This window comes from Penicillium citrinum (genome assembly GCF_028827155.1).
Source record: "Penicillium citrinum strain IBT 23319 chromosome Unknown utg000004l:1.0-2404223.0:1.0-2405248.0, whole genome shotgun sequence".
Taxonomy (NCBI): Eukaryota; Fungi; Ascomycota; class Eurotiomycetes; order Eurotiales; family Aspergillaceae; genus Penicillium; species Penicillium citrinum.
In genome coordinates this window covers 2,123,193-2,144,445 of record NW_026622689.1, presented here as the reverse complement: position 1 = coordinate 2,144,445, position 21,253 = coordinate 2,123,193, and the positions used below count along the sequence as shown (strand labels likewise).

General features: G+C 47.2%; 10 protein-coding genes across 10 annotated transcripts; 5 read left to right on the top strand and 5 right to left on the bottom strand.

The window, feature by feature from the left end:
- Positions 1-466: 466 nt before the first annotated feature.
- Positions 467-1,318, bottom strand: N7469_005756 (DOPA 4,5-dioxygenase family protein; the record flags this gene model as incomplete). The annotated part of the gene is made up of 4 exons (XM_056644676.1): positions 467-771; positions 874-931; positions 1,019-1,151; positions 1,248-1,318. 4 exons carry the CDS (start codon positions 1,316-1,318, stop codon positions 467-469), a joined length of 567 nt encoding a protein of 188 aa, XP_056501490.1.
- A 628-nt stretch (positions 1,319-1,946) lies between these two features.
- N7469_005755 (uncharacterized protein) lies at positions 1,947-3,338 on the bottom strand (the record flags this gene model as incomplete). The annotated part of the gene is made up of 2 exons (XM_056644675.1): positions 1,947-3,189; positions 3,241-3,338. The coding sequence occupies 2 exons, from the start codon at positions 3,336-3,338 to the stop codon at positions 1,947-1,949; spliced, it is 1,341 nt and encodes a 446-aa protein (XP_056501489.1).
- A 532-nt stretch (positions 3,339-3,870) lies between these two features.
- Positions 3,871-4,877, top strand: N7469_005754 (uncharacterized protein; the record flags this gene model as incomplete). Its single annotated transcript, XM_056644674.1, has 2 exons — positions 3,871-4,086; positions 4,161-4,877. The coding sequence occupies 2 exons, from the start codon at positions 3,871-3,873 to the stop codon at positions 4,875-4,877; spliced, it is 933 nt and encodes a 310-aa protein (XP_056501488.1).
- Positions 4,878-5,201: 324 nt separating this feature from the next.
- N7469_005753 (40S ribosomal protein uS4) lies at positions 5,202-6,083 on the bottom strand (the record flags this gene model as incomplete). The annotated part of the gene is made up of 5 exons (XM_056644673.1): positions 5,202-5,613; positions 5,709-5,807; positions 5,884-5,902; positions 5,971-6,008; positions 6,070-6,083. 5 exons carry the CDS (start codon positions 6,081-6,083, stop codon positions 5,202-5,204), a joined length of 582 nt encoding a protein of 193 aa, XP_056501487.1.
- A 256-nt stretch (positions 6,084-6,339) lies between these two features.
- N7469_005752 (60S ribosomal protein eL21) lies at positions 6,340-7,144 on the top strand (the record flags this gene model as incomplete). The annotated part of the gene is made up of 4 exons (XM_056644672.1): positions 6,340-6,375; positions 6,508-6,575; positions 6,645-6,692; positions 6,814-7,144. The coding sequence occupies 4 exons, from the start codon at positions 6,340-6,342 to the stop codon at positions 7,142-7,144; spliced, it is 483 nt and encodes a 160-aa protein (XP_056501486.1).
- A 4,456-nt stretch (positions 7,145-11,600) lies between these two features.
- On the top strand, positions 11,601-11,979 carry N7469_005751 (uncharacterized protein; the record flags this gene model as incomplete). Its single annotated transcript, XM_056644671.1, has 2 exons — positions 11,601-11,611; positions 11,760-11,979. 2 exons carry the CDS (start codon positions 11,601-11,603, stop codon positions 11,977-11,979), a joined length of 231 nt encoding a protein of 76 aa, XP_056501485.1.
- A 2,376-nt stretch (positions 11,980-14,355) lies between these two features.
- Positions 14,356-14,587, top strand: N7469_005750 (uncharacterized protein; the record flags this gene model as incomplete). The annotated part of the gene is made up of 2 exons (XM_056644670.1): positions 14,356-14,479; positions 14,505-14,587. 2 exons carry the CDS (start codon positions 14,356-14,358, stop codon positions 14,585-14,587), a joined length of 207 nt encoding a protein of 68 aa, XP_056501484.1.
- A 1,151-nt stretch (positions 14,588-15,738) lies between these two features.
- Positions 15,739-18,427, top strand: N7469_005749 (uncharacterized protein; the record flags this gene model as incomplete). The annotated part of the gene is made up of 3 exons (XM_056644669.1): positions 15,739-15,894; positions 15,977-17,690; positions 17,751-18,427. 3 exons carry the CDS (start codon positions 15,739-15,741, stop codon positions 18,425-18,427), a joined length of 2,547 nt encoding a protein of 848 aa, XP_056501483.1.
- A 1,443-nt stretch (positions 18,428-19,870) lies between these two features.
- Positions 19,871-20,152, bottom strand: N7469_005748 (uncharacterized protein; the record flags this gene model as incomplete). The annotated part of the gene is made up of 2 exons (XM_056644668.1): positions 19,871-19,995; positions 20,056-20,152. 2 exons carry the CDS (start codon positions 20,150-20,152, stop codon positions 19,871-19,873), a joined length of 222 nt encoding a protein of 73 aa, XP_056501482.1.
- A 40-nt stretch (positions 20,153-20,192) lies between these two features.
- Positions 20,193-21,233, bottom strand: N7469_005747 (uncharacterized protein; the record flags this gene model as incomplete). Its single annotated transcript, XM_056644667.1, has 1 exon — positions 20,193-21,233. One exon carries the CDS (start codon positions 21,231-21,233, stop codon positions 20,193-20,195), a length of 1,041 nt encoding a protein of 346 aa, XP_056501481.1.
- Positions 21,234-21,253: the final 20 nt, after the last annotated feature.

Here is a 21,253-nt window from a genome sequence, read left to right as displayed (position 1 = left end):
GGAGCATTCAACCAAGAAGAACCTTGATGCTTCGATTGGATAATACAAGCCATGGGTGGTATGCATTAGTTCTGCGTCGGATCTGCATCGGATCTGGTGAGAGCGTGGAGATGCATCATGTGTAGCCCTAACAGAGGTCATCTGCCGCCATCATCACATCACATCACCTCACATCACAATCACGATCGAGCTGAAATAAAAGGTGGGGGCTTGTGAGTATATCTATACTGTTAAATCTATATCCGTGGCCATGCCCATGATGCCTTGTGCGCCTGCACAAGGCATTTTTTAATATACTGTTGTACATACCATGTAGTGCTCAACTTTAGATGGGCCGATCTACTTCGGCCCAGGCACCATGTTTATCAACGCCAATATGTAGTTCAATGACAGGAAATAATCCAGTTCGTCACATATTTGGATTTCTATTCGCCATAACTGTTCATCAATCTCATTTAATCATATTTTACAGCTTTCCGTGTTTCTCTTCTTCCTCCTTTTCTTTCGCCCTCATAAGCTTGAATACTCTCAAATCCAATGGAATCTTATCCCCCAGCCACGTTGCCCGCTGCGTATGATTCCGCTCATCTTCTAGAGCAGTTTCCACAAGCGTGTTAGGATGCAACAGGGCACTCAGTGGGCCCCGATTAATCACCAACCAAGGGATGAAGGCACCAAACTGCGCCGGTGTGAAAACGTTGACTTCAAACATTGCAACGGGGTGCGGACCAATCGGTCTATCCCAGAAGGTATAAATTCGAAGCTCAGGAACTGTTCCAATTGTATTAGTAAGCTGGTCGCACTTGTTATCAGGCATTTCTGTTCCCCAGAAAGTACTCATTAGTAGTTCGGTGTTAGGACTGGAACACTTACATTCACGACGAATCCGTTCATGAAGGGCTTTCGCATAGGCCGTTTGATCTGGATTATTCTACCGAGTCATGTTAGTATCATTCCAACCTGGTTTATCTTTATGATTCCCGTCTCCTCCGGTCATCCAACATGCCGGGGTACTCACTTGGAAATAATAGATGTGAATATCGAACCCGCCGCGACGATCTTTGCTGAGTGGATCAGGAAATTCCTCGTAGGCTTCGCTCAATTTTCCATGTTGCGGATTTTTGAGGGACTTTCCATCTTCATTGCGTTCGCTGTAATGTTTTCCATGTTAATAATCGACTCTTAAGATCAACTTGGGCCAGTGGATATACTAGCCGTTGTTCACTGCTAGTTAGTAGAGAACTCACTCGGACAGTGGCTCTAGGTTTTCGTAGCCCTCTAGTGGGAATGGATAGTCATAATCGAATGCGCTTGACATTGTGAAATCGTAATGAATTGGGACGATTTTCAAGCTGTGATGTCTTTCGGGGTTCTAAGGTGTCAGTTGACGCGATGACAGCTTTTTATGTATCGGCCCGCTGGTACTCGAATGAAAGATCAAGCTGTTTAAATAGTGGCGGGTAGGAAACTGAAAATGTCTGAAGGAAAAAAACGAAGTTGGAATAATATTTTCTGACCGTCAAATTGCTCCATAAGCATGAGAAATCGCCTTCTTTAATGGCGTCAAGCACGAACTTCGGGCATTTCCGCACTTTCTGACAAATGCGGAACGATGCACTTCACGTGATGAACAAGTATGGCTTGACGATTGGAAATATACAAGAAGCAACTGTTGTACACTGATAGTAGAATACTATATTATAATTCATGTATTGAGATGTAAGAGTAACCTTGCTACTTGACTTGGAAATTAAATAGGATATTGTTTGTTTGTTTGTTTGTTTGTCATATGCTACACTATATCTTGCTCGTAATTGCACCTTATACCCTGGTATCAATGTCCCCACAATAATCTTGAGCCTGTCTAAACGCCATAAAAAGAATAGAATAGCAGTATGTTGCCGCATTTCGCTGCATCTATGGATAGCACATCCATAGTCTTCAGATTACCATGAGGCGTGCACATCTGTATGTCCCTGATCATCTATGACCTTGCCTCGATCCCATTCACGGCCCTCGCCTTTCTTCGACCACCGAACCTCTTCCAGGCTTCTCTCGCCATCTGGTTTCATGGACGTCGTGTTATCCTTCCAGCGGTCGATAATTGATTCATTCAAGCCTGCTGCCCGTAATCTTTCCTCGCCTTTCTGTTTCCACCGGGCACGATCACGCAGAGCCTCAAGTGCCATGTCCCAGTCATCCTCTTCCGTCATGAGGCCGGGAACAGCACGTCTTGTAGGCCGTTTTTCCACTTGTTCATCTTCATCAGGTTGAATGTCGACAGTTGGATCGTAGTCGGCGGCAAAGTGGGAGTCAATGTTGCTGGCACTTGGTTTATAAGCGCCTCGGCCTCGCGAACGGATTGGTGGTTCGGAGTGGCTGCCAGGATGAGGCGGAGGAGGACCGATAAGGTCTTCAAGAGGGTCTGAGTCAACTTCATCATCCTCCTGGGGCACTGTCAGCACGGTATTATGGCCTTTTGTCTGCTCGCTCAGGTCATGAGAATCCACGCGACTCGACTCTCGGGGTGGTCGGCTATCTTTGTCATGCCGTGAATATTCTGCCTCGAGTCTGTGCGATTTTGATGGCCGTCCAGCAGTGTTATGATTATGGCGGCTACGATGCGATTCGGCGCTTCGATCTCGGCGTGGGGAACGGCTTCGAGATTTTGAGTAGGTCCGCCTTCGGTGATATCTTGATCTGTGGCTGCTCCCGTGCTCTCGATCTCTTCGTCTATCACGATCATCTTCTCTCCTCCGATAACTGCGCTCTCTGTCTCTATCTGTATCTCTCGACCGGCTGCGATCCTTGTCTCTGCGTCGATGTCTGCGAGAGTGGGACCGCTCTGAGGATGTAGATCGACTGCGGTGGCGATGATTTCTTCGGTGTGAGTGGTCGTCATCATCTCGTCGACCATCACGTCTATCGTCAGATCTGCCATGTTTGTAGTCATCACGATTTCGCCGCTCGGAATCCTTTGCGCTGGAATGGCGTTCTCGTTCATGTCTTCCAGTAGGTGGTGATAGCCGCCGAGAACTCGATTCATTTATGCGGTGTGATTTAGACTGACGCATGCGTTCGCGTGCTTCTCTCTCCTCCTTCCTTTTCAAAGCCGTGTTATGGTTATCGGTCTCTTTGATCAGATGTCGGAGGAATCTGGTGTTGGCCCGTGGCGCATTGGCATCTCGTCTGTATGATCTCAATTAGGATGAAGTCCGACGCAGATACAATAAAACTTACTTTTTCGATTTGAATGCGGCGAGGCCTTCCACTGAGTACTTCTGCGAAGTCTCTTTAGCCTCCTTGGCCATAAGCCGCGCGACTTCGTCGTCGTCCATGGTGTCGAGGTGAGTATACCGGTGACACCAGGCCACCGTAGGGAGTAGATTTCGATGTTACAAGGCGCAGTACCTCTCTCACAAATTATCATATCATCATCAGGGTAGCAACAACAGCAATCGAGAAGATTGCCTGGTCTCGCAATGGAAGGCAGCTTCGGGCAAACAATGTTGGTTGCAGCAATTCTGCCGCCTTCCGCCGCTTTTCTTATCAGCGCCTACAAAGTACATTGGATTACACGGAGTTTCCAGAGCACAAAATATTGAGAAAATAAAGTTTTCAATTCTTCATATGTTAAGGCTTAAAATGGAAATTACGATCATTTCCACTTGCGAAATAAAAATCAAGGTCTTCCGCCTCTTTAGTTCTATGTATCCCTCTATGTGAATATATCACGTGCCACACGTGACGTGATGGCCCCGCGTCCATTCTGTTGATTGTCGATTGCTCGCACGCGGTCAACATTGAAACAATCAATTTGCGCCCAGCCTCGCCTTTCTTCGCGCATATGGCTTGAAATTATCATTGATTATGTCGAATGGATCTGGCTCCCCCGCGGAGCTACAAAAGCTTCAGCAAGACCAGGATGATTTGAAGAAACGACTCGCGATCATTCGAATTAGCGAGCCTATCTCCGATGTTGGCGACACCAACCCTTCACCCTCAAAACGAGGGTCCGATGTCTCCTTGTCCAATCTGAACGATCCTACTCCGGCTGTACTCGAAGCTGATCTGACACATTATAAAGTACGCGTTACGCCATGGTAATATACTCCCCGCAGAAGCACAGCAGTCGCTAACAATGTCGCGCTGCACAACAGGAACTGTTTTCCAAGCTTCGATTTTCCTACCTCGAGCAAGTCACCAAAGAAAAGTTTCTCCGTGCGATTGTAGGGGATCCACCACTTGTCGTCGGACACAATGAGAATGTGGAGTTGGAAACGCAGTTGGCGGATGTGAAGGCAGAATTGAAGTCCAAAAAGGAAGAAGCGCGTCTAATGATTGAAGAGATGGAGAAGATTGGCCGTAACTTGGCTAGCCGTAAGACATCCCCAAGCAAAAACCACATTCACAAACCCCATTTCGCTAATCACGCGGACTCAACAGGCTACAAGAATGTCGAAATCCAAATGAAGCAACTCTCAACTCTCCCCGAGTCCATCGAGAACCTAGAATCCACGATTGCGGGTCTCAAAGCGAAGCAAGTTGCAAGTATGGACACGTCCGACCCTCGATCTTCGCAAAATCTTCCACTCCCAGCGACCATGTCGCTGTTAGCCGAGCGCGAGTCAGAGTTGGCAGCGCTGAATCGCCAAATCGCTGCAGTTCAAAATACACTGCCGCGCAAGACTCGCGAGGCAGAAGCAATCGAAAGAGAATGTAGTGTACTCGAGCGGCGTAAGGCAGAGGCCATTGCACAAGCACAGGAAGCGCAGCGGAAGAAGCAACAAGGGGAGAGCGACGGCCTGGAAGAGATGGGACGGTGGTATAGAGGCGCAGAAGAGACACTCAAGCAAATGGTGGGAACCGAGGGATGAGGCTCTGCGGAAGGGCAATGACTACGTGACGAATGACGAATGGGAGACTGGAAATGGCGTTCGAGGGGTATACTACTTTACTGTACATAAAAGAAAGAACTAATTTGTGAGGAACGACACACACGAGGGAAAACTTCATGTGGAAACTTTTTGGTCATAAGAATTCGGGTTTCGAATTGAAGCCGTCTGGCTGTTTTTGATTCATTCAATTTGCATGAGCATACATAAGAGGCTATGCGGCAGTCATCATTAACATCCCAGAGTATAGATCTGCCCAAAGCGAAACCCGTCCGTACTCCTGTATCTTCTTTTTTAGAGAGTAATTTACTCCTCATCCTCCTCCTCGGCCTCACCGTCACCACCGGCAGCGGCGGCGGCCTTCTTGCGGCGAACACGGCCGGGACGGCCACCACCGAAGGGAGAGGTGAGAGCGAAGTCGATGTGCTTCTGGGAGTCCAGGCGGACCATGTAGGAGGGCACATTGACGATCTGCTTGCCAACACGGATGTGACGCTGCTTGATCAGGACACGGGCGTGGTGGATGGACTTGGCAAGGCCAAGCTTGTAGACGCAGGTCTGGAGACGGCGCTCAAGGAAATCCTCGACCTTCAGGGCCAGGACGTAATCGAGCTTCATGCGGGACTCATCGAGCACACCGATACGCACAAGACGACGGATCAGGGCGTTACCCTCGAACAGACGCTTGGGGTCCTTCTCATCGAGAGTGAGCAGCTCACTAAGAGAAAGGCAGCTGTTAGCTAGAATGTTCCAATTCGGCCTGGCACTCTGGCCCTTTGTCCTCGAATTTCCACCCGGTGAATATCCACATACCGAGCAGCACGACGAATCTTAGAGAGGGTGAGCTGGACACGCCACACCTCACGCTTGTTGCGGAGGCCGTACTCGCCGACAACCTTCAGTTCCGAGTCACTAGATAAGGGTTAGATATTGGAACACACGACATAAACAGAAGCACGCTTCTGATCATTGGCCGGAGAGTACTAACAGACGGGCCGACTCGAAAGCTGTAATAAAGGTTAGTCTTGCGGTCTTCAATGGATTTTTTTTTTCTTTTTGGCGAAAGTTCACTTACGGCGACGGGGGACCTTGTAGGTCTTGGAGTAGACACGACTGTACAAAAATTATCGATTAGAATGATGCGACAAAATCCGTCAACTTCGATTGAACTCACGGAGCGGGAGCCATGGCTGCTGGGTGTCTGGGTTGGCGGCGGGATAACGAACAGAATCAAAGTGGTGAGGCCGAAGTGCTTCATCCACATTGCCAGAGCCTAAGCGAGGCTAATCCACTTTGGGAAGATATTTGTCACGGGATCATGCCCTACCCTACATCACATGACCGTGATCACACACTCCCGGCTAGGGTACTCCGCCGCTCCATCTTTTGAGAAGGTTGTCCGTGTCGATTTTCCTCAACAAGCACCAACGACAACACCGCCGTCATGCCTCACTCGTACGGTCTGCGCGCCGGCACTCGGGTACGTTTGCGATTCACCCTCTCGAAATCCTCGAACTTTTGAACCCTCGGTCAAGTCACCAAACTCGACTTTTGAAGGCCGATATTGAAGGGCAAATTGGAAGATGATCGCTAACCAATTTTCGGACGACAGTATGCCTTCAGCCGTAACTTCAAGGAGCACGGTATGATCCGTCTCTCCACCTACCTGAAGACCTTCCGGTACGAGCGTCAATATCCGATTCGAAACGAATGAATAAGAAGAACAAGCAATTCTGACGAATTTTCTAGTGTTGGTGACATTGTCGACCTGAAGGTTAACGGTGCCGTCCAGAAGGGGTCAGTACCACCGAATTTTTCTCTCCCACCCATCACACAACTATTCCACGATACAATCCACACATTCGCTCGCCATCGCGACATGATAAAAGGAACATGCAAATTGACAGATTGAATATAGTATGCCCCACAAGGTCTACCACGGCAAGACCGGTGTCGTCTACAACGTGACCAAGTCCTCCGTCGGTGTCCTCCTGTACAAGCGTGTCGACAACCGCTACATCGAGAAGCGCATCAACGTCCGCATCGAGCACGTCCAGCACTCCCGCTCCCGTGAGGAGTTCATCAACCGTGTCAAGGAGAACGCCCTCAAGAAGCGTGAGGCCAAGGAGAAGGGTATCCACGTTCACCTGAAGCGTCAGGCCGTTGGTCCCCGTGAGGCTCACACCATCAGCTTCACCGACAACATCCCCGAGACCGTTGTTCCCATCGCCTACGACACCCACATCTAAACGAAGTTCTGGGTCCTGGGTTCGGTGTGTGCGTGGTTGCTTGGTGTTTTTCCAGTTAAGGGTTTTCAGCCGCTTTTTTTATCCCTCTTTCCGGGGGTTGGAATGGACTTGGGCTGCATGAGACGACACGTGAAGGGTCTCCGATGCCCTGGCACATCTCTCGCCTGTGCATAGATTCCCCAAATGAAACAAAATCAAAAATTTCCAGTTCATCTAATGCTCTTTCTTCTTGTGCTTCGATTATTGTATTCTGGTCATGCATTCATCTATGTGGATTGTTCTAGACCTTGTGTAGGATCCATTCAGGCCAGCTGGTTCACCATGAAGGATTTTCTCCGCGTTATCCGCGACCAACAGCTCCAACCTTGTACCTCACGGATCGATCTCGACCGTTCTATACTAATCAAATCGTACACATACAGTTGGGGAGCTCTCTACATTAGGTAGATATGTCTAATGGTCTAGACCGTCTGATCAGGCGCGAGTAAACTCATGCACTTGGGTGCTCGATTCATTTAATTTTCAAGAGGATCTAGAGCATCAAGATTAATGCTGAGGCCGGGCATTTACACTCAAGCGAGGCTTAGCGTCTAAGTAGTCGATTCAACGAGTCGGTCTACTGAGCGAAGAAGCTAGGAATGAAGTCATGCAAATGCCTCAATAAAGTAATAGTAAATGTGCACCAGTGTGGCAGGGCAGAGAAACGGCCCCATCTCCGCGGGCTGGCAACTAAGATCTGGAACTTTTTCGAGTATGCTAGGTGATCTAAGGCACTCCAGTCAAGAGCTGAATGCTCTTGACCTCATCGTACAGGCAAACAATCCCCTGCGAACACTAGGTGCAGCACTGCCACACATCGCATCTACACCGACTTCGCGTAGCCCTATGAGCTGCGACGGGGTCATACAGTTAACTATGTGTATTGCAAAAATCCTATTCTGTCTATTCTAATGATGAAAGAAGTAGGAGTTACTACTAGCATGAAGGGTAAGGGGCCCAACGCCCACTGTAGATCAGGGCGCGGTGTGCCCTGGAGGCTCGAGCACTAGGGCATCTGTCGTACTGTAAGGGAACCAAAGACGAGTGTTTTGGTGCAATCGGCACTTTGTGTATCATTCTGTTTCTTGTAAGTGTTTTTCAATGTAATTCTGTAATCCAGATTTGATACCAGGAAAACCCACAAATTACAACAAACGTTCTAACACAAGAGAGCGACTTTGTATACTTAAGACCGTTTACTCTCGACATCGTCCATGATTCGAAGATATCCCGATATCTCTGTACTATGTCCTTAATACCTACATGCGCTGGATCTTGGGATATACTCTCCCCGCATCTAAACTTAAGTTCCAGCTGACCACTTCTGTGATATACGGGGTTCGAAGCGGAGCTATACACCCTCGTAAAACCATTCGAATACGTTTACTCCGTATAATCTAGGTCATTGGATTTTCAATGTTCAAGCAGCAAGCTGGCCAGAAGCTATCATGTCATCGGGGCTAATCCAAAACGACCGCTAGGTTGTCCTATTGTAGGTAGGATGAATAGAGAAAAGTACTGTGTTGGGTAAAAGCCTCAAACGCACATCCCCCACTCGATCGATAATCTCGAGGCGGGGAGATTTGCCACCCGGAGAACACGACCGCTTAACAAGTTACTGCACCTTGAACCGCCTGTGGACTCGGTGCCTGCATCCTGGCCTGCATGATGGGTCATGCACCGAGCCGAGGAATGAGTTAACGCCCGAAGCCAGCATTAGTTCGTAGAACTGTGAGTCCAGACTATAGTCTGTGTGATGAGCTCCGGTCCTTTTGCTTGACCACGGTAGTGTAGCAGAGCCGATCTATTCACTGTCTGGGTCAAAGGTAATTACTCAAGTCCGATCGTACTTCGAGTACTCATTTGGGGCTCCGTATGTATTGTAACGCAAGTGAGAGATTACATAGTGGTCACTTTCGAGTTGGAATTTGGATGCGCTGTTTTTCTTAGTGGCTGCCCCACATGATACTAGTAGTACTAGTAGCATTAGAGGTAACATAATTAACAAAGAAACCGGAAATGGGATATTAGAATTGATTATTCCTCACCATTATTGAATTTGCAAGATTGGCAGCGAGTGCGAGGAACACTTTCGTGCGCCACACCGTTGGGCGAGTGTGGCGGTGCTGCCAAGGTTGACTGAGATCAGCAGACAGCAGTGTAGCACAATTGTAACAATGAGGCAGAGCAATAGTAATGCGGACCGAGATTTATCAAGCAGTACACTATCCCACTCAAAGAATTAGTCTTCAAATTGGAGTCCAACCATGGGTTGTGGCTGGTGCATCTATCGATGCCCACGGGTCGCACCGCCTCCCATCAGAATATATACATCTCTAGCAGCTTCAAGCTGCTCCAAGTCCCGAGGTCGACTATTCCGACACTAGGTAGTGTGTTTTTTTTTTTTTCAAAAGCTATTGGTTTTATTCTTACTTTCAAGTTTCTAGCCTAGAGTTCATTGCAAGTTTCTAAGAGACCTAGTTAACTCACCTTGGTTTCGCTGCATTCGCACTTGTCAGGGACGCGCCACACTGTTGATCGGGCACGAGCGTTAGGCGTCGATCCTCCACTATCATGGTCTCTATTCGGACTCGACTCTGATCCTTTTTTTTCTTTCAAATTCTATGTTTTTTCTCTCGCCTTTTTTTTTTTTTGCTTTTTTTATACGCTTTTTTTTATTCTTTTTTCCCTGAAAAATTCTTATGATTCTCGTTTTCGACCATTTCAAGTTAACTTAAACCTTCGTACCATCTCACACCACTTTGGACATGTCCTGTCCACTAAGGCAGCATTCCTTCTGTGCAGCTTTGAAACTTTCTAATCACCATTTTCCCCTAGAATCAGCGAGAATTGTCTCCACTTGAAGATCATCTTATTCCTTACAAGAAAGACTCGGAAGAGTCTGGACCATCTTTTTTGACATTCCCAGTAGGCTGGTCATGTATGTTGTACCTTGTCCCCTCTTGTGGGGTCCATCTTGACGTACATGGTACCGAAGTACTGTAGATATTTCTAACTGGTGACCAGCCACAACCTTGTCAACTGCGATTCAGGAGGTCTGACATGATCCATAATAATACTAGTAGTAGAATTGCGGTGCTTTAAAATTTTCATCTAAAGCGCATGTCTTGTCTCAAGCTAAGGGTATCACACCTAGTGTTCCGCCTTAAGCCCGAGGGGTTCGTGCAACAGATGGGTTTGCTCCACTCACCCCCATCTGACCAAATTGGGGCTTAGATACTCCGTACTAGCAGGGTGGAAGACCTGGGTTGGGATTGATCTGGGATTTTGTCAATTTTCTTGTGGTGATCCACGATTGAGTCGTATCAACTCACTCTATTTCATCATTCACCGCCACATCCACATTGGTTCTTTTATGTTTGAGAGACCGGGGCAACATCCTTTGAGATCTGCCACTCCCGATGGGTTAGCGTCTACAAAAGCAATTTCCAATTAGTCACTCTAGATAGTCCAACCGGTTGCCATTCCCCCCCTCCTCTTGACGCACACCGTATATTTACATCGTCGAATTTTCACCGACTTTCTTCTCTGTATGCCATTGTTCCTGCAGTCTCGTCCCGTCTCGTCAATCGGCCTTGTGGGACTCCCGTATACACTAGTCACTCCGTAATTGGCTTAGTTTGATAGGAGTTGGGTGGCGAGAACATGCCATCAGACTGTCAGTTTGTTTCATACGTACGTAGCTTGCTACACAACAACCCCGTGGGTTGATCTGACCCTGATGGGCTTTTGGAGGTGGTCCAAGGCTCCCATCGCATACCTTCAATCTCTGGCCCTGGTGGATTCCGCCACCATGTAAAGTAGCCAGGAGGCTTATCATTGCGAAGAAAAATAATAAAAAAAAAATGCGAGAAAATAATCATTTATCATGTATACATTGACTATTTCGATTATTTAGTTTTTCCCAAAATGGAATCCAGGAAATAAAATGAATTTAATTGAAAACAAAATCAAATCTCTTCTCACCCATTCCTATTGGACCCTGTGCGAATTCGGCCTTGACACGCAGCCAACTGTGACTTTGGACATCGAAGAATGGATTTTCTCGAAGTCTTCGCTGTCGAGCGATCCAATGATCGACCCGAACCCACTTACTCGGGTTATACCCTTCAACCCCGTCCCTGAGGTGAATTATGAAATTCACCCTGGGTATGATGGGTGTGAAAAACACCCGGGTTCAAGTTGAGACTCTGGTAGTAGGCGGCGATGCCACGAGCAATAGATGATGGAAGCATAAAGTCGTCTCATCTGCCTCCAATCTACAATTTCATCTTCAATCTCTATCACAGGCTCTTCTCTTCTGGTATACTGCGTTATACTAGCCTTCAACTATTGTCCTACTCCATTAGCTCTTTATAAATCACGACGAACCCTCAATCTACTACATATTATAACAATGACTTCTATGTAAGTTCTTCACAAACGCCACACCAGTTACATCCCAGCAGTTATTGCAAAACTGCAACTATAAATCCTCCCAGCCTTGGTCAAAATCCCACATCCTCTCTCTCCCCAATTCTATCCCATCCACACCAAAGAAAGACCCGAACTTAAGTAACAAAGAACAAAGCTCCGCCGATATTCGCTACACTGGCTCTTGGGCCCCTAAGAGTCCCGCCTATGGTGGTTCCGGAACTCCAACCAGCTCGGCCAGTACATCTCTCTCCATCGCCGACCGACTCCCCAAAGAAAAATCCACCAAAGGAGCAATGATGGAAGTCTACCTCAACACACCAAGATCCGCAGACTCCTATACTCCCGGCAGTCGCCGTTGATGGGAACTCCCTTTTGAATCGAAACTGGTACAGAGGATCTGTACATACTTGTGATAACTACAGGCGTACGATATACGGACAACACTTACGGAATCTGGGATAGACAGGCGTTATTTGCGACTGGGATGAGAGATACGATTGGATTGAAGTTGTTGATTGGAACTCTTCTTTTTGTGGAGTTATCGCCAATTCGGAGCTACATAAGTCCCCCGCCTAGTCGGGCAATTGGTTTTGCCCGACGAAGTGGAGAGTTGGGGGATGGTTGAGAATCTGTCACTTTTTCTTTTTCTTTGCTTTGCTTTGTTTTGCCCTGATTTGGTTCTTTTGTGTTTCTTGTATGCAGATTTCTCCACCGTTTGATTTTCTTTTCTTTTTCTTTTTCTTTTCTTTTCTTTATCATTCCCCCCCTTTTGTTTTTTGTTTCTCTACTGATATACCCTGCGAAAATGTTGTAAAATATAGAGATACACACCTCATAGGCGCGATTCGTCATTTTCATCTGCAATCTACTACTATCCTTCTTATTTTCGCAATGAGTCCTCCATCTATCTCATGGAGGGGTGTTCTGTAAGGTACCAAGTACACTCACTGTATCATTTATTAGTTAGTAGAGTATACAAATCGCCGATCGCAATACTCCGGGATTTGGACTTGGTCCTTTGAGTATCCCTCAAGCCCCCATGACCAACAGAAGTACCTATACGATAGTACATAGTACCAAATGCCATTGATTATGATGGCAGTCATTCACATCCTTCTCCAAAAACCCTACTTCTCGTATAGAGTTCATTTGTATCTTGGTTCCCCGGGCCAAGTGGGTCACGATCGAGTCGGTCCATGATGGTTTGGATCTACGAGGATTGGAAATTGCTTGCATGCTCGCTCACGCGTACACCTCGTAAGGCTGACGATTGCAATTCCCTCGGTATCCAGGATGTGTTTCCCATTTCGCCAATCGTGCCCTGTTCACCGCATACAATTCAAGAGTGCACCGCCAAAAAAAAAAAAATACTCCGTACAGTGGTGTAGTAATGCATGGGAATACTTTGAATAATTATCCTCGTAATAAGATCGTCAGTATTCGTGGCCGCCTACGACGACGAGTCTTGGCCATAGAGAACCCCACATCATCTGGGGCTGATCAGGATGATCAAGGCGATCAGGGCAATGAGGGAAATTAGGGTCTTCTGTGTCAGGATTCTAGGATCATGGGACTAAAAATTTAGTGAAAAAAAAACCCAGAGAAAAGAGGTCGGCAGCATTGTCAATTGACAACTCCTTATTGGTGATGCAGCAGCAAGCCACTTTGGCCCCCGTTGAGCGAAGTCGGTGGCGAAGAGTTAATTTGATGAACAGCACCACTCACGATGAGAATGGGGGATTTATCCAGTGTCAATTGCTGTTAGAATTTACCTAAAACCAATGCTTATCCCGGTATTACCGATAACCTCATCAGGAGGACAGAGTAAAAGTTCTACTCGACACTCCCCGATAAACCTCGGTCTTGTCAAATGTGCCCAAGATACCAGATACTCCAGGTAACTCTCATCGATCGTTCATGCGGTGTGGAAATGTGGAAATAACGAAACAACGCCTTCTTTTCCCCTTCCCTCCCACCCAATTCCTCATCATCCGCCTGTATCCTATACATACTGTCGTGGTTCTTCCTCCACAAGTCTATTTTGCGCCCGCTTCACGCCTCACCATCCATCAATCTCGAAAGATCCGATTTTGTCCCGCTCAGGACGCCCGACCGAGATATTGAATGGTTGGATGTGTCGGGCGAGTTGAGATGGTTCCCCCGAGGCAGGTCTCGCATTCGCATTCCCCGGCTGTAAGATGTGAGTCTGTCCGGATCCACGAATCCGAGAAAAGAATGTTACGCGGCCGTGGTACTGGTCAATACGAGGTAACCCCCCCCCCCCAAAAAACGAAATTAATATCCACGATCGTCTTAGCTACGAATGCCGCTATTTCTGATTGTAAATGGCTAGTTTAAATAAGGTGATGTCACAGACCCTGGATCCTGGTCACTGGGAAGTGACTGCAAGATGCTCCATTACTCTATTACACTAGGCTGTACATACTACATGATACATGCATCTGTAAATAAATACGTTTGAAGTTGGTTCAATATCAATATTTATTACATCCGGTATTTTTAAACTGGGTGACTTGGCACCCGAAGAGATCAAATGACTTCTTCCAATGAACAACCCAAAGTACGAAGAGATCGAGAGACAATGAAGTCAAATGAATCGACTATACTGTGTAAGGCCTCCGGTGAGTAGCTCTGCGTCCTCTTTTGTTTCATGTGTTAAAATTAAAAGAACACTTCCTTGGGGTAATACTTCGGATTTGCTGCCTCATTCCGAAATGATGGTTGGAACCGGAGGTACCAGCGTGGACGGCGTTCGTCCTTTGGAACTGCCGGGACCTGCGATTCCGGCGGAAAATTATGGCGCTTGGGGATGTATCTTAATAAGATGGGGTAATCTAGGTATGTAAAATGTGTACATACTAAGATTATTCATTGCTCCTGTTCGGACCCGTTATCGCGGAGTCTGTTAGGATATCGACGGTATTTGGCTTCGCCCGGGAGCCGTGAATTGCCGAGATTGTCCATGATACTCTTATTTTATTACGAGCTGTTATGATCTCGAGATTTCTCATTAAAGATGAAGCGGAGGGATATTCCCCCATTGTGGTAGTTGACTATTCTATACGGAGTAATTATGGATGTGGGGATAGTTAAGGTTGCGATGGAACCACGGATTAAAAGTGCGGGAGAGCTCCACTACTTTATTGATATTTTGATATTGATAGAAAGAACATCCGAGAATATTATATAGTGCCACAAAGAGGAGACAAATAAGGAACCATCAATGTCTTTGAAATGGGAATGGCCCTTATGTAGGGGAGAGACCTCAAACTCCAATAATACATACAGTACAAATACAGTGCTGTGTTCCTAGTGGGTCCATTTTGTCTGTGTAGTGGCGGAGTTCGTTGTGTTCCTCACCACCCTGCTTCATTGCAACTAAAGGGGCTGTGTTAAAGCAAGCTGTCCGAATTTTGATATAGTACATCACTATGGCGCAGATAAAGGTATTGATGCTCTGAATATTTTGTCGCATTTATTGCTTTATAAGGAATTAGTATCAGAATGCAAAGTAGCGTGTATCGTAAAGATCCGCGTATTACGATATACAGTATTCTAGTATTACTCCTACATACTGTACTGGTAGAATGTAGTTATACATTTATACAACACATCACATACAATAAAATACCGCGGAGCCGCATCCTCCTGATAGAAATCCCTGATACTGTATCCCTGCCGTAGATGACTGCTTCTGTTTAACGCAGGCTGTGAAAGGGGCTACGTTCCTCGGGGATTGTCCCTCTTTTATTTCATACATTCTTACAATCTTTATTTTCTATTTCCAACCCGCTGGAATCTAAGATCCGGAGGCTAGGGCGCCCGCCATCAGATCCGTTAGCCTTCTGACTGTACTCCATTTACACCCCACTCTACTTCTTCCTCAATCTCCACTTTACCCGGGTTTACTAACATATGCAGTCCAACGCAAGCTAATGGGCCTTGACACAAAAAACCTATAAGAATACCGTCATCTCTCGGTTCCTCAGGTTTTTCCTTTTTCCCCTCCCCCTTTTCCTCCTGCTTGGCCTCTCTTCTGGATAGGCCTGGGGACTTTCGTCACTATGTCTTATTCAAGGTTGAATGACCTTTTCAACATGCATCTCACTGGAGATGAGCTTGATGGGGTCGAGAACGAGTTCTCGCAGGACCTAGTTCAATCAATAGACTCACTGGCAACAGTGAGGCAAGAGTATAACCCTTATCTTGTCAGTGATAATATGAACCTGTCGGTGGCACCTTCGGTTGCCTTAGTGAGTGTCGTCGACTAGCTTCTCTCCTCCGCTACCAGAATTGATCTCAAAAAGAGCCGGTAGCTAATTCAGCTCATTCCAGGAATCCGTCCCTTCCTCCTCGCAGCCAAGCAATACATACGGGACGTTGACGACGACGAGCGATACAAGCTTCGGACAGAGAGACCAAGAGTTTGGATCATCTCCAAATGTTCCTACCATCTCTACGGGCCGCCCAGAAGATTTCTTGAGCTTTTTAGGAGACTGGCCAGATGGTGCCCCGCGGGTGGATCCTCAGTCTACCGGTGACATTCTATCTGAACCATCCAAAGAAGCATCGACTATTCAGTCATCGACCGAAACCTCTCATTTGAGAAGAAACGGGTTCGTTGGCTTGATGTCCAGCAATACTCATCGCCGGGACTCTGGTCCCCAAGGTCTGGCCCAGGCAAAGGAGAGTATCAACAATATGTTTGATATACTTCTCAGTGACCGGGAATACTCCTCGCAGCAAGCTATTCAGGCAAGGCAGGCGATATGCCTGCTTGAAGACCGTTTGAATAGATCCTCGACCCAACAACCAGAAAGCTCTGTCAACTCCGGCGGCTGCTTGATATGTGGCTCCTCATTTAAGAACAGGGGAGTTTTCACAAGACATATGAAGAACCAGCATTATCCTCAAGTTATCTTCCACTGCCCTGAACCTGGATGTGAAGTGGAACAGAGTCGCAAAGACAGAATAGTCGTCCACATGCGAATCCACGGAAATGAATTGGGCCCTCCCAGAGAGACAGAGATCCCTTGTCCACAAAACTGTCCCTTCTGCAGGATAACCACCAACGACTGGGACGAGTTTTACGCATGCATTTTCTCGCACCATGAGGCTGGCGGACCACGTTCTGAAAATGCTAGTTCTCGACGCAGAAGTTCTGACTATAGTCAGGGATCTCAGAATGGCCAAGCCATACCAGCCAGAAGTGCACAGCCTGACCAATCTCAATGGCTTACTGTCCCCGGTACTATTCCGGGAACAAGTTCTTCCTTCCCAAGCGGAAACAGCAACCAATCACATCAACCACCAGTGAGAGAAAGATCCAACTCGGAGAGTCGAATTGCGAGTCAACCCAGACTGAACCCAAACACCTCTTCCCGCACTACACCCAGCACAAACGGCCGATCCAACAGGAACACCCGTCGCGGCGTGCAACGACCAGGTCCACCGCCAAGGGACAGAAGGCCTCGACCAAGAGGGCCGTCCAATAGAATCAATCGAGAACTAAGGTGCACCAAGTGTGGACACGTCTTTCACGAATGCAGTCGAAGAGCTTGTCTTTTCATGACGGAGTCAAAATTTGGCTGCCACAGGTGTGCTGATAGGCAATCGGTCCGATCTCCAGCGATACCCCTGGTAACCGAGGACTATCAGCAACCCGAGTCATACTTGGATATGAACTATATGTGGCATGAGACGCTCAATCCCCAGTACTTAGAGACGCCACGGACTATCCCACAACAAAGTTTCTTACCTGGCCAGTTTCTGGCAGGGCAACATGATATTGCGAACTTCAATCAAGAAGACCCCAACACTACGACCTTTCGAGGAAATCTTACCCAGAGAGACAATCTAAATGATACAAATGTGTATATGCTGCAAGGTATACACTCACCCACACTCAGTGAAAAGGAGCTTCTTTCCCCTACGTCGCTAGGAGACAAGTCACCGTCGAGTGACCTTTTCACAAGTACTTTTCCTTGGGAGCTTTTGTCCACACGCCCCAAAGACATGATTCCCACCATTCCTAGTCTGTGGCTATATGGTAAGTTACGAAATGCTGCCCATTTGGCACCCTCGAATGTCGCTAATTCCGTTTCTATAGACCTTGAGCCATCGGCAAGAAAGGAAGCACATTTGCTGCCGCGACCCTCGCAATGCCAATGTGCTTGTAACAAGATGGCAAACCTCTCTCGCGGGCGTCGCGTGGAAATGAGCTTCTCCATTGCCAATAATCCTGGGACGACTCTTCGTAATAGGATCCAGGTAGTTGTCAGACTCCTGAGTCTGCGAGGCGAAAGCAAGAAAAAGGCCGAAGCTGAAGCGGAGAGCAAGCCTGCACTCGAACAAGCCGTCAAGCCAATCCTCGGTCAAGCGAAAACCATCAACAGAGCGGATGAGTGGGCGACGGAAGAGGAGGATGATGACGACGATGAAGAAGATGAGGGATATCAATCTAATACCAACTCTACACCTTCTCGCTCTTCTACCCCCTCTCCCAATCACATGCTTCTCTATGAAGATCAACCTATCTCTCCATCCTACCAACCAGAAAGGGAATTCAGCTTCGACTTTGAACTTCAGCCTGCGCTTCGTAGGATCTCGCAGTGGACCGGTGCATTGGCGCCAGACTTTGGCTTTTTAGAATCATCTGATTCAGAACTTGAGTGTGCTGATTCAGAACAGTTATTTGGATATTTCTTTCGATATATCGTTTTTATGATCACCGTTCTTGGTCGTGCTGCTGCTGACCATAATTTGGGACCACGTTTGAGGGACTAATCTGGTTCTCCCTAGTTCTTCTTCGCTTTCCTTCGGATTCTTTTGGCATTCGTCTTATATTCGACTTCTTTTTTCTAATTGCTTCCCAGTGAAACTCACTGTGATGGCCCTTTTTTCTTTTCTTCTTGATTCCTTTTATCAGCCTTCCAGGGCTGCGTTGCTCCTTCGATTTTGCGATACCCCTACCCTAAGCCCAATGGGCTTCTATGATTGAGTTCACTTCACAGGTTTTGGTTTGATTTTTTACTTTCTTTGCACTTGGGCCTATTTTCTCTTTGAACTTAACCCATTTTGTCTCCTTATATTTCTTTCCCCCTCAAGGATTCCTTTCTCATAGCTCATTCAGCCTATCTAATCTTCATCTACTGGGCTGGCAGCGTAAAAGTGTACTTACTGGCGCGTGTACACTACGTTAGACGGGGCAATTTTCCTATTCTTTCTTTTCTTCTTATATGTGATATTCGTCCTTTTCTCGCTTTTTTACCCGGTGCTTTCTTCAATTGTTATACTGCAGCGTGTAGACAGCTACAATCATCGTGATGTTACTGACACCAGTGTTCTTCATGATCTATAAGAGATGGGATACAAACCACGCGCATGGCGATCTATTACATGTTTATGAACAGCGAAGTCTTTATCCTTTTCAATATCTTCCATAACTATCTTTTCAAATAATTCTTTGACAATTTGGTATTTGATTACTTGATATATCAAAGTCCCCCCCGTAACCCTGAATTAAATGCTTACACCCGAACGTAAAAACTCAAAACGCCGCCTTGAAGTGCCTTGGAGGACGCCTTGTCTGCCTTTGCAACACCCTCCACCACAAACGAAACCTACAGCGCGAGTGTAATGTGACTCATAAAATTGTGGTGCGGTGGGCTGTGCCATTGTGGCCTGCAGATGGAGCGAGGCTGACTGGGCCGAACTGTATGAGTCGGGATGAACGACCTGCCTATGGACTGGATACTACTACTTATTTAGTAAATAATGCCTCCCATTCTCAGACTGACTTGTCCAAGTACTACGATGATTATTATGCAATACCAAATGTCAGATCAATGAGATCACTTTTTCCTTGTGCTTTTATACCCAGCTAAAAACAGACCAAGGTTTCGCCATATAATAATATACATATATCTCAGAAATAACAACACCGTTGAATTGCATCTAATACACCCGAAGAAAAATTGAATATCCACTGACGAAAGGGGAGCGAGTCATGGGGAAAAATTCGAAAGACATGTGGATTTCAGAAGTAACACCGTAAATAAGAATTGTGAACCGAAGAGAAGCTGATGATGGAAGAGCGAGATAGAAGAGCGGATGGAAAGAGGTAATCGTATGTTGTGAAAAGCTGGTGGGGAAGTTTTTTGTAGCCAGTTTTCGTAAGTTGGTGTGAATTAAGGTAGAAATGCATCATTCAAGTCGACCCCAGGATCTCTACTCCTGTCGACTACGCTTTGCGCCGTGCGGGTTCCACGAAGAGTCATTACCGCCAGCATTGCCACCTTGGTTATTGAAGAAGCCTTGGTTAAAGGCAGGGTTAGGTCCCTGGAAGCCTTGGCCTAGATGGCCAAGTTAGTTCTTATCAAACTCACCAACCTGCATCAAATCTGCTAACTCACCTTGCATGCCCATATTCATCATAGGGTTCATTCCTCCAGCCATTGGGTTCATCCCCATGCCTCCAGCCATGGGATTCATACCTGACATAGCCATCATATTGTTACCGCCCATGTTTCCACCTCCTCGGCCACGCATATTACCTGGGCCACCACGCATGCCCCCCCATCATGCCACCGCGGTTATTGAAGCCGTAGTTTTGCATGCCGCCCATGGGGCCGTTTTGGAAGCCTCCCATCATACCAGGTCCACCGCCGCCTTGGAATCCGCCCATATTGTTGAAGTTCCCACGGCCGCCGAAGTTGTTACCGCCCATCCCGCGGTTATTGAAGCCTCCTCGACCACCGCGGTATCCACCGCCGCCACCCCCCATATTCATTCCGAAATTGTTACCCTGGTTACCACCAGCGTTGTTGAAGTTGCCGCCCATTGTCCGATTAGCGTCCTTACGCATCGGCGCATCCTTGGGGAGCGTGCGGAATGGGTTCTGATGAGGATTGGTATAGTTGACTAGGTGTTTCCGGCCCGATTGGCCCAAACCCACGCCAGTTTCGATCTTGTGTTTGCTAGCTGTAGCAGCCTGAGGAGTGGTAAATTCCACAAAAGCTTGTCTATGAGCGTAGAATAGGCTGTGGTTAACGGAATCCGACAGATTAAAATATGAAGAATTTAGCACATACCCTTTACTCTTGCCATTGACCTTATGTTCACTGAATGTTACATCCTTGAGCTCGTCCTCGCTGCCAGCCGCGGCGATCCAGCCCCGAATATCGTCGTCTGTTTCCCACCAGAAGAGATCGGAGATCAGCAATGCACTTGTCGCATCTGGATCTGAAGGGCGGTCATCGTAGTCCTTTCTCTTAACTCCTTGCGGTGGAGCGGGGCCGTCTTGAGTTGGTGTCGGAGAGTTTGTCATTGCGTGATCACCATTAGAGGTGGGTGCCGACTGAATGGGGCGGTTCGACTCGGCGGAAGTACTGTTGTTCGTATCGTTCGCATTGCTGGCCTGATTCGTATTCGCGGGAGGAGCCGAAGGAGCTGAAGGGGCCGAAGGAGCTGTTTCGGAAGCATCTAGTACCAGCTCTGTATCATCTTGGTTCTGGTCACCTTGTTCATTGGTATTGTAGCCACTGCCATCCCCGTAAATGTCAATATCAAAATTATCGTCTTCCGTGGCCATTGTGCACTAGGAGATTCTGA